The sequence below is a fragment of the Athene cunicularia genome, assembly GCF_003259725.1.
Source record: "Athene cunicularia isolate RWA chromosome 1 unlocalized genomic scaffold, athCun1 chr1_part1, whole genome shotgun sequence".
NCBI lineage: Eukaryota > Metazoa > Chordata > Aves > Strigiformes > Strigidae > Athene > Athene cunicularia.
The window spans coordinates 80807945-80820012 of NW_020799091.1; the positions used below are offsets into that span (position 1 = coordinate 80807945).

Sequence of the window (12068 nt, forward strand, 5' to 3'; positions counted from 1 at the left end):
AACCTCACCATGAGAATCACACTCTTCGTACATGAACTTGTTATCATGGAAAGAAAAAGCAATAAACATGGGGGAAAAAAAAAAAAAAAAAAAAAATCAAGCTTCAGCATTTATGTTTTCTTATAATTGTTTTAGAATATGTCCAAACTCACATAAACTGTATTTTGAACAATTTTGAACTCTATTTTGACTTGTTGGCTGCCTTAAATCTACAGACAGGTTATTAGCTACTCTCCACTCCCCAATGCAGATCAACAGCTCTATCATATACTAAGTAACTTTTAAATGGTAAAAACACCCATACACCAAGAATGAATTTGATTTTGAACATGTTACAATATATTTTTGTCCATTATAATAATTTTCTTTTGTCTGGAAACTAAACCCCGATGTTTATAAAGCTGCATATGAAATTAGATCTATTACCACAGTTCCACATTATAAAAGCCAATTTGTTTACTGAACTACTTGTTATCATGATATCAAATAAGCAGAGGACTAATTAAATTTTCTCCAGCTGATAATTTTCATGTGTGTTTTAAACTTGCCTTATGTAAAATAAAATCTTACCTTTATTAGTAGGACTGCCACAATGTATTCCACTTACGCTTTGGACAGAAATATGTTGCAATGCACTATATATGCAAATAAGCTTTGTTCTGTCATGCAGCATCCGGCACTTGATATACAGTCAATTGCAGAAGCACCCAGTCTTTTTAGGGCCCATTTTCTTTGCACAGCAGATGTAAACAGCTCGTTTTCCAGTAAATACACATTTACATGGGTTGATTGTAAGTAAACAAAGCCAAACATCTGTTTAGTTATTAGTTTTGGTATCCATTTCTCTAACTTGCATTATCCCACTTAATTATCAACACCAAAGAAAGCTAGTAGAAGTCAGACACTTCAAGTTGATGCGGTTAGTACAAAAAAGGAAAATAAAAGGGAACACTCAAAGCACTCTTCAAAGACCATCATGCAAGTGTTGCAGAAAGTTAAAGCCCATCACCCATTTTCTGTTTACCCTTGCAAGGACTTAATTACACGTGCAGCAGTTTTGCATAGCACCCATTTAAACCATGCCACCGAAATGGTAAACTTGGTAATTACCAATCATTTAGATGGGGGTCAAAAGGGCTAATGCCTTAGATTGCTTTAATCATAAGATATCCTCAGACAAACCTCCCCAGTCTTCATTCTGGCTCTACAAACACAAAATCAAGCAGCAGTGAAAATGTAATACCAACTACTAATTAAAACAAACAAACAAAACAAGACCCACCCAATTATTTACAGCTTATTTCAATTTAGAACAAAAGTTAGAAAATATTCTAAACTGTATAAAAAATTCAGTTATTTCACTCAAATGTGTTTCATCTATTGTTATTCTTTAAGTTAATACAATTTTATTAGGTCCTACTAAAAGTCCAGTTTACAAAGCAAACAACAGAAAGGCAAAGTAAAAACACATCTGTTCAGACTCCAAGTAGATGCATTAAAAACCTCTTATTTCTCATTTCTTAACAAGATAAAGGATATTAGTACCTTAAATTAGTAAGTTCTAGAGAGTTGTTTAGAAAGGCTCACCTGTGCTTGAAGGAATATTAATTCAAAGACTGATTTTTTTTTTTTTAAGAACATTTGTTCATTACTGTAACAGATTGAGAGCGTAATAGAACAGGATGCTACCGGATTTACATATACTTAATTCAATGACTAAGCTTCACACAGTATTATTACTAATATTGATGTTAAAGTAAGATTCATTCCATGAAAGGAAATAAAAGTTTTATTCAACTTATCTACCTACCATCCCTGAAGTAATTAAAACAATTTAATTCAAAACCTATGTAATCATATTTACTATTAAATCATTGTCACTTGCTGAGTTGTATGTGATAAGCCAGTTTCATGTAGTAATCCTTGGTGCAAAAAGTTGAACATTTTCCCTTTAATCCATCTGTTAATCAAATATACTTAGATTTCTCAAAGAATTGTGAACAGGTCTTCTCAGACTTTTTTTTTTTTTTCCGCTTTTTTAAGATCAAATTTTCAGCGTAAGATTTAAAATATACACACTTTTAATGCGTCTTGATATCCATCACCGGAACTACTACTGTTGTTAGACAACTTGACACAAAAAAAAAAAGGCTTCTCCCTTAAAAAGAATAAATAAAAGCCCCCAGACACACACCAGCAATGTGCCTGACATCTGTACAACACACAAGTAAGACTACAAAGAAATGAGAACATAAAAAGTGAACACAATGGGATGCCTCCTGGGGGCATTCATATTCTTTTCACCTACTATTCTGTGGCACTCTAAAGTCATCTTCACAGGTAGTGAAAATTTTAGGAAGGAGTAGTAGAACTGCAACATGACGTATCATCTCAGTCACCAGAGTAAAAATTGAATTTTCTCCTCACTATCTCAAGGTCCAAACATTAACATTGCTCTTTTCAGCATTCTGCCAGATTCAGGGAACACATTCTATTAAAATGCAGATTAATGTGCTCATTCAGAAAGAGCATCTAATTTTGAAGATAAGATACTCCTTACTGTCAAAGCAGTCTTCTGCAATTGTTCATTGAATTTATTATGTTTGTTGACCAAAAGCATGCAACTAAGCTCCTGAAAACAGCTACATCATATGCAGCAGTGCTAAAATTTTCATCATATCACCATGACAGTGCTTCTACAGACAACAACAGAAAAATATCCCTGGGGGAAAAAAAAAAAAATCTATCGGTTCAATGTACAGATAATAAATATACCCTGAATGGAATTATAATCTACGAGGATTTTGGTGTACTGTTAATATACTCTCAACATTTCTACAACAATTGCTTTTATCAGTGAATTATCAACTTCATAGGCAGATTTGCAAAGTGGATGTTGTTGATCAGCACTGGAATTCACATCAGAGAGTGTACTGAATAGTTATCAGACAGCAAGGACTTCACTCATGCTAATTTGTCTTATAATCGAAACTTCCTCATGTTTCAATTTGCAAAGCTAACTGAATGCATACGTAATACTTATACGGAAGACTCCTTCCACACAACTTGCTGAGTCTTAAGAACTTCTAATCAGCATTTTGATTTCTTTACTAGAATAAGATTACTCACATCTTACCTGCATACAGAAAGAAAGGAGAATATTATGGAGACAGATTTAGTGAAATGATATTCTAAAGGTCTGAACAAAAACTGCTTAGGTTAAAAGCAAACTGCTTTCTAACATTTTCAATTCATAAAGCCAAGGAAAGATTAAGATTTGACAACATGTTTCTGGAAAGACAATTGAATTTCTAAAGCATTTAGAAATCACAGCCTGCATATCTATGATAAGTCCTAAGCATCATGACACATCCAGAAAAGACAGAAACTTCACAAAGAACATTAAGATACTGAACTGCATTTTTAAAAAAAAAAAAAAAGAGACTCACAGACAGACCAGTAAAATATTTAGGTTACCAGAAGAAAAAGCAGTTTGAGAATAGGAAGAGGGTGAAGTATCATACATTAACTTCATGAATACTCAATGACAGTTTTTTGAAAAGACATTTAAATCGGAAAAGGTTGACTTCCCCTCTGCCCATTCCTACTTGGGAGTAAAACAGAGATGAAGGTTCTACTATCAATTTCCTGGACCAATTCCTATTGCTTTGAACAGAAGAGTATTTGCAGGAAAGCCTACTCCACAGTACAAGGAGGACAGTTCAAAAATATCTATTGAAAATACAGAAACACCTTTGATATTAAGGTTTACAGATCTGTCTGCTACTATTAAATTTACAACTAGTTGTCTTTAGAGGTTTGTCCCCAAGAAAAGCAATGTTCCTATGATTCCTGATTAAGTGTATTCTTACAGTTTATTCCATCTGAAGTCCAGAGGAATTTACATTAGGTATTTACAAAGCCATGACAACTTCTTAAAAAAACACTGGCAGGTCATATCAGTGACTTGGTAAACTCAACAGTCTACAGTACAGTCAATGACAAGCAAGATAGCTTTTAAAGTCAGAAATACAGTTCTATATTTTAAGTGACTTTTTACTTGAACAGAATGCTACAAAGTAATTAACATAAATATACACAAAGAATGAATGATAGCAGGACAAGGCTTGGAACTGTAACTGACACATTTGGAAATACCACATTTGCACAGCTCCATACAATCAAACAGCAATTTTAGTATCCCTTTGCTCCCCATCCTGTGAACACCAAATTTAAGCAGCAGTGTTTTACAAGAACAAGTTTTACAAGAACAACCTCTATCATAACTGAACAACAAGAACAAATTTTCCTAAGACAAAGTGCAAATAAATTCTTCCAAAGTGAAGCATATTATATATACAGTGTCACAGAGCACCACTGTAGTCAAGCATGCACACAAGGCCTATTTAATTCAAAAATAGTCATCTGTTCAACACACATGGAAAAATGAACACAAAAGCAAGTGGCCTCTTCATTTAGGCCCAATATGCTTTATCTTGTTTTGGGGCACAGTTTGTCACAAAACATTCCTCAGCTAAGAACAAGCAATTCAACTTTTCATTCCCAAGACTGGGGCAGGGGGAAACCTACCTCACACTCAAAGTATCTTATAAAAAGCCATTTCCACATGCATGCAGTTTCTCACATAATACTTAAAAAGCACCTACATTTTGAAGAGCACAATTAAGAAAACATGCAATGCCTCAAAAAGAAAGTAATTATGTTGAATGCACCTTCCCAAATTGGACTTATATATTCTGTTTATGTATAGACTTTACCTATCACATAAAACCAGAAATAGTTTCATTCTGAGTTCTTAAATAATGTCTAGAACAATACTATAAACAAGCTCACTTTATTTTTGATCAACATTGAGTCAATACCTTCAATATAAATGGACAAGGTATACACTTCATACTTGAATTAAAAGATCAAACAATCTAATTGTATTATAACCTCTTTCCTGCTATGTATCCAACATCCTTCAGGGACTGAAGTCAAATGCTTTTTACAAAAGCATCAGCTACCAAAACACGACTACAACTTACTCTTCTGCAAGTTGGAAGGGAATCCAGAACCAAAAAGATCATAGCTATTTCCTAATCCTTAAATAATGAACTAGTAACATACCCCTTTCTCATTCATGATAACTCTCGTAGCTCCCCATACGTATCTTCTAAAATCTAATTATGGACCAGTATCGGTGCTGAAAATCAAACACATACATGTCTTAAACTGACCAACTAAGCTGACTACCTGAAACCAAGCCAGAAGTTACACATCAAGAACAGACAGCAATCAAGGCAGTCAGCTCTCTGTTATAATAAAGATTTCATTATTCATTCTTGTTTCACATGGAGAGGAATACAGGTAGAGCCTAGGCAAATACTGTCACTGCCAACTTAGGAAGGCAGTCTGTTTCAGCAGTCTATATTTAAGAGTTAGTATTAAGTGAACATTGAATTAAATTGCATTAATTATGGTAAATTCCTCAGGAGACTAGTAAGAAACAGGTGCTAAACCAAACAAAACCCCTTATACTCCCACCCACTCTAGGCTTCAGGGATTTTCTTTTGTCATTGCTAATGCTAGCATTCCTTTATTTTGTCTATCTCAAGAAGAACCAAATACCATCTCTCTACTATTACGTATCCCTTCAAACAATTTCCAATTAGCACATTTCACCTTCAAGAAGAAAATTTTCATGGCATATGCAAAAAATTCACCGAATTTTCATTTCCAAAGATGCTCATTCTAAAACTAAAAGCTTAAATCTACATAGCAGCCCTAAGAATTGCACAGAAGTCAGCTGACATTAACAATTTAAGCACCCTTCTGGATATAGGATGAGGTGAGGGCTTGAAATAGCAAGGAAAAGTTAACTGTTATGCTTCATGTGGAAGGACTAGTAAATACTACCTGAGGCCAAACTGCAAGAGCCTAAGAAAAAACATTCACACAGCTTTTAGATTTTTCATCATTAGTAAAATAGAGATGGAACCAAGTGTGATTTGTCCATGGATCCGCTGGCCTTTTTACTGATACACCTCTTAAAAAAATATATTTTTAAGTATTTTAGATGTTCTGCAATCAACCACTAAAAGAATATATATACCCCCTACAAAATAGTGGTGAACAAAATGGGGATAATTTCCAAAATATTTTAATAGAAGGTACATAGGATGGATAACAAAAAGAATTTTCACTCAAAGCCAATGTTTAGGAACTTTCTTCTACTTCACATGAAGGTGAGCAAATCTGTATAGATTTGCTTTTAAATATATACAATATATGGTTATATATAAATATATAACTGCCTGGGTTAGATGTTAGAATTAACTCCTTCATTTTAGTGTTCCATCACAGTAAATAACCATGAACTTCCAAGCACCATACTGAATTACCTGGACCATCAAATAAAAACACAACAATTAGACTTAAGTGAAAAGAAAAACAAAACAAAACAAAACAAAAACAAAACAAAAAAAAACCCACAAAAAAACCAGAACCTCTCTTTGGCATAGAACATACTTTGTTGTTAGCTTCATGCATTTAAAAAATAAGTATAATGAAGTAATGCACAGAAGTTTTAGCTGATCAACACAAATGTATATAACTCATGCAACAACATACTGCATCTGCCCATTTTCTTCTCTCAGTATAACTGAGTTGTTCACATAAGCAAAAAAAACACCTTTTTAGAAAGGCATGCCTTTGTAATCACTAGTTAAGTATTTAAAGTTTCTACAGTAAAAGATACAAAATTATCAAACAAGCCACATGACAGCATTCTTTTGAACAGATATATTTCTAGCAATAGATTTATAAGGAAGCACTGCAATAATTAGTTTTTACTACCAGTCATTCGGTTAACACAGTCAGTATTGACAACTGACTATTGATAAGTTATCAGCTGGTAATAAATGGGGGTGAGGGTGGTGTAAGGAATGAATATTTGAACTGAGCACATTAATGAAGAGCTAACAAGAAACTGAAGGTGAAAAAGACTTAAAAAGTTCATATGTTTCAGTCACACAAACTCTAGCAGTAAGTGAACTGCACAGCACCAAGAACTTAATGACAAACTGAAGTAGGTGCTCAGGAACAGAAGTACATCCTGGAATACTGCCACAGAAAATACAAGCAGGCAAGGCTATTAAGAACTAATTCACTATTCAGCAATTTATGCCTCTGCATATTTTCTTTTAACATCACATAAATAGCCCCTTAATGTATTTGTAATGATTTTCCTTTGTATAAGTATTCTGTACAGCTTTTAATCTTTAAGGTGCTTCATACATTAATGTATGTAGCATTACTAATTAATAATGTTGTGTATTCAACACTGATTAGTAGTTTTTAAGTTAGGCAATATGAGTATTCAGGGCGAAATAAAAGTCCTTTTGTTGCACATAATTAGAATATGACATGGTCAAAAACAAACACAAAAACACACCCTGCTATAAATGGTTTGCATTTGGAACCAAACCACATTTCATTCCAGTGGCTTTGAAGTATTCTGGGAAGCAGAAATTAACTGAAAGGACCAAAAAGTCTCCAGTTGTGACAGACTATTATTTTAACAACCCTCTTCATCAAACTCAGCATGCACATAGCAGCAGTTGATACAGAAACAAACCTCTGCAAAAAGAGTTTTACTTTATTGGAAGCTCAACTTAAATATGAATTCAGACTTTTACAGGTTTTATAAACTAAAAGTCAGATATATAGAGTGGTATTATACTTGATCAACAGTCAATATAACAAAGAATGAAAAACAAAATCAAACGTAAGACTACAGTGGTGCTGTAATAAACCGTTACATTCCAATTTAATCAGAAAGATTTAATAAACCTTGACAGAACAGAAAATCTCACAGAGGTGGGGAAAGGAACGGTAATCAGAGTAAAGCGATCAGGGCAAGGGAAAAAAATCTCCCATTGAAAAAGCGATACTTTTGCATAATTTTTTTTAACTTGAAGTTATACTACTCTAAAAAGAGAATGCTAATTGTTTAGATAGAAAATCAGTAATTAATTCCTAGAAGTAGAATGCATTTTTGCTTTAAAAGAGCCATAAGAAAATGGTGAAAATAAAATTCAAAACCAGTGAGAATAATAAAAACAACAGTAATTCTATTTTATGTATAATTAACAGTACATTTGCAGGAGACAGACTGAAATAAATAATTTGTTAGATCTGTTAGATCTTCTGTAAAGAACAACATAAGATTTTAACAGAATAAACAGATTATCTCCCCCTCCCCTTTGTGAACAGGACTTCTGGTTAAGATTATTCCTTCTAAGAGTAAAAGAGGGCTCAAAAAACCTGAATCAGAACATAAGCAGTAAATAAGTGCATATATTTCCTTCCCAGAAAAACAGGGTAGAAAAATCTGTGTGTAATGGCTGACCTTGTTCATGACACTAACTAGGGGCTGACAGACAAGAACTTTGACATGCTGTGGATTTGCGTGTACTCTGAAAGGATTACAAACACAACTACAAGGATAAAGAACATTATGTGTTTCCCCATCCTATTAAGACCATGTTCAACAAAAAAAAGTACCAAGTGGAACACAGAACGCTTATATGAGAATTAAGCGATTAACTCACAGGATGAAATAAAAAAATTGAAGGTCCACATGAGAGGGAAAAAATAGAGGAGCTTACATGTATGTAGATTCTTACCAGTGAACCTCATTACATTTAAAAAAAATAAGGTTCATCATCCCTGTTAAAATGTACATTCCACTGACTTGCACACAAGACTGATGACTCCTCTAGCATACCAGAATTTTGTGACTTCCATTTAGACATTAAAGGACCTTAACACTGAACTCAAGACTATAGCATTTCAGTTTAACACCAAAAAAACCCACAGAGCACACCCACCCCACGCCCTCCCCAAAAAACAGCATAGGATGGGGAAACATGAGGAAATGATACTGTTTTTCTATACCACTGAACCCCTTCCCATCAAATGTTTTCCAAAGACAAACAGTAGAGGTGCACTCTGTCTTCAAAGTTAGTAATGAACAAAAAAAGCAATCAAAGTGAAAAAACATATGTTCTTATACTTCATTCTGTATGTTTCTATGGCATTACAATTACTGCTTTGTCAACTTAAAAGACAGAAATGTTCCAGAGTAAGCAACCTATAGTAGAAAGGCAGGTCTTTAGAATAAGAACTATACCTGAATGTCTCAAAGAAGAGAGTCTAGCTTCTGGATTTCAGCAATGAAACAGTAAAGAAGTGAACATGCATCAGGTATGACAAAAAGCTAATGGTTGATTAATAAATAGAAGAAATGAAAGACACGTGAACAACTCTAAGTTAAAACAGCATGAACTACAATTATCTAAGTATACACATAAAACAGCCACTTGCATTTCTAGCAAAATGCAAAAATCACAGTAGATTATACACATGCCAAACAAAATGAAAAGAGCAGGTAACATCATCATATTGCACAATTACAACAAATAACTAGAAACTACATGCTAAGCATGCTAAAAAGCACCTTCTACAAGCTTATAGAAATGAGCTTTTTCGACTCACAGCCTACCATGCTGATGCTTTGGCCAGAGAAGTTGAATTTGCTTACCTCCTGTAGAAGATCTGCCTGTTCAATGGCTTTGAGAACATTTTTCTTGGAAGTCTCCTGAACTTCCCCTCCTAAAAGGAACTCATCCAGAATAAAATAGGCTTTTTCAAAATTGAAGATGATATCAAGTTCACATACCTAAAAAGAACATAGAGCATTAATTGCAAAGTGGGAGGATACTATGTGTTGAGGTATATCCTTTCACAAAACTTAATTTGGTCACAGCTTCACCAAATTTCACCAAATCAAGATGTTAGCCTCCAGCTACCACCTTTTCAGAAATGGAGCAACAAGAAAAAAAAAAATCAGACCTTTGAGGAAAAAATTAAAAAACCAATCTTTTTTTGCTTGAGTTAGTTACAGCAACCTCTTTGAAAAATGTTTTCATTGTTAAAAAGGGTTCAATTCAGAACCATCAGTATGGTGTGGCTCTTCATGAGGCACAAGATTATCACTCAAAATTCTTCCTTGCCTGCAGTATCCAAAGGCAGATTACACAATTTTACAGAAAAAAGTGAAAACACATTCATCTCAAATTTCTTATTCATCCTATGCATTTCCTAGTCAGAAGGACTAGAAAGGCAGAAGGATAAGCAGCAGTTTTTCTAAGAGTGCTAATCCACATTACTACAGTTGTTTGTGTTTGTTATCTGGGTAAGCAGATGTTTGTCTCCTCTTTTCTTACCACTCCTGACAGTTCACAACTAACTGCCTCCTTCAGAAGCAGATGTCAGAAGTGCTCACGCCCTACAGCAGTGCCAGGGAGAAGGAAAAGTGGGTGCCTAGACAGAAAGCTAAGGATAAGATTTTATCTGACTTCAAGTGTGACTACTAGGAAATGAAATAAATACAGGCAATTAACACCAGATTAATAGCAGTTTTTCTCCAAAATTAATAACTTAATTTTGTATTTTAACAGTTTAATTTGGCCAAGCAAGCAACATAAAATGTGTTAGAGGCACCTTTTCAACAGCTAGTTGATTATGTTTTTTAGAACAACTGTGGGCATAAACCAAAATGATATAATATAAAGAGACTGTGAATATATAAAAATTAAAAAGAAATTACTAACTCACACTGCCAAAATATTTGTCAAGAAGTTCTACATAGCGATGTATTATTTCCAGAGTTATTAGTTCATTGTCCTGATCTTCAATAGCACAACAAAAATAGAGACTTGCATATCTGTAACAACAAAATAATCCTGAAGTTAGCATAACATGAGCAAAATGAATGCATGTGAGATGTATTACATACTCAAGTTGAGGATACTGTTACTCTAAATCAACAGCCATGAAAATTCTGCCAAACAATGGTTGAAAGACCAGCAGACATATGCATGTACAACAGGGATCTGTCTCCTCAAGACAACCAAGACTTCAGTCTTCACCATCCTTTAGCTGACAGAATTAAATTAGCCCAAGAGGTAGCTGGAAATGTATCTGATTTTTTGGCCTTCTGTCAGAGTTCTAAGGCAAGATACTTCCTCTACTATCAAATCCAAACACTGGTATATTAATCAAGAGACTCAGTCTTAAATTTTTATCACACAAGCTACACACAGAGATTAAAAACTACAGAAAACACTTTGGGAAAGGTAAATTTAATTATCAGTTGGGATTTGGTCTTTATAGAGAATTTAACAAATGCCCCAAAACGTCCAAAACTAACACTACTGTCATATACCCCAATGGCTATTAAATCAGTTACTACCAACAGTCCTGGCCATCAGCTAGTTTCTAGCAATCCACTTCCACCATGGAAGACAGGGAATTCTTTACCTCAGGTATGATCTTGAGTTCCGATTTAACAAAAAGACCATCAAGTTCTACTGTGCTCTACCATACACTTGTTCAAGTCATGTTTAAAAAAGCTAATGCAAAAACAAAACAGGAATGAAAGCTGAAAAACCCATTTAGGCTTTTCTGAAGTGCCCAAACCATATGCCATAAAGACACACACAGCACAAATGAGATTTCAACTAACACCTGTTGTAACTGATATTTACTTGAACCAGAAACTTTTGTTTGGCTGTCTAAGAGAGCACAACTGGCCACATGAAGCACTCTGAGTAGCCAAACCTTTTGAAAAAATAAGGCATTGAGATGCGAGTGCCAAGTTTAAGATACATATTTGTTTCCCATGCACAGAACTGTATACACCTTTTGAATGTTAGGCATAGTTTATCAGCTGGGACTTTGTAAGCTCCCAAAGAAACTGTCAGGAATTTTGGTTAGAAGTCCTGAAAAAAAATGTCTTTTGTATTATGTTCAAATTTGTCTCCCAGTCACTCACCTAGCATCACTTATGACCTGAACATTCCCCTACTCTGCTCTGAGTCAAACTGCTATGGCTTCACCACGAACCACTAAGAATAACTTCTATCCAAAAGTTTCAACTATTGTAAAAAAAAATTACTGCCTACAATTTCTTTCCATCCTACCACAAACACTGTCTCTTA

At 34.3% G+C, this 12068-nt stretch overlaps 1 protein-coding gene across 10 annotated transcripts in view; it reads right to left on the bottom strand.

Moving 5' to 3' along the window:
- The window catches only part of AP1S2 (adaptor related protein complex 1 subunit sigma 2), a 48031-nt gene that overhangs the window by 14055 nt on the left and 21908 nt on the right, over positions 1–12068 (bottom strand). For 4 of the 10 annotated variants that reach the window (XM_026844641.1, XM_026844633.1, XM_026844626.1 and 1 more), the window contains 2 exons: positions 10684–10792; positions 9608–9745 (listed from right to left, as the gene is read on the bottom strand). In XM_026844641.1, coding sequence (XP_026700442.1) covers positions 9608–9745; positions 10684–10792 — 247 coding nt within the window. Of the gene's footprint in view, positions 1–1110; positions 1205–9196; positions 9284–9607; positions 9746–10683; positions 10793–12068 lie in introns of those variants that run through there. The other 6 variants (XR_003397982.1, XM_026844651.1, XM_026844674.1 and 3 more) reach the window with 3 other exon arrangements.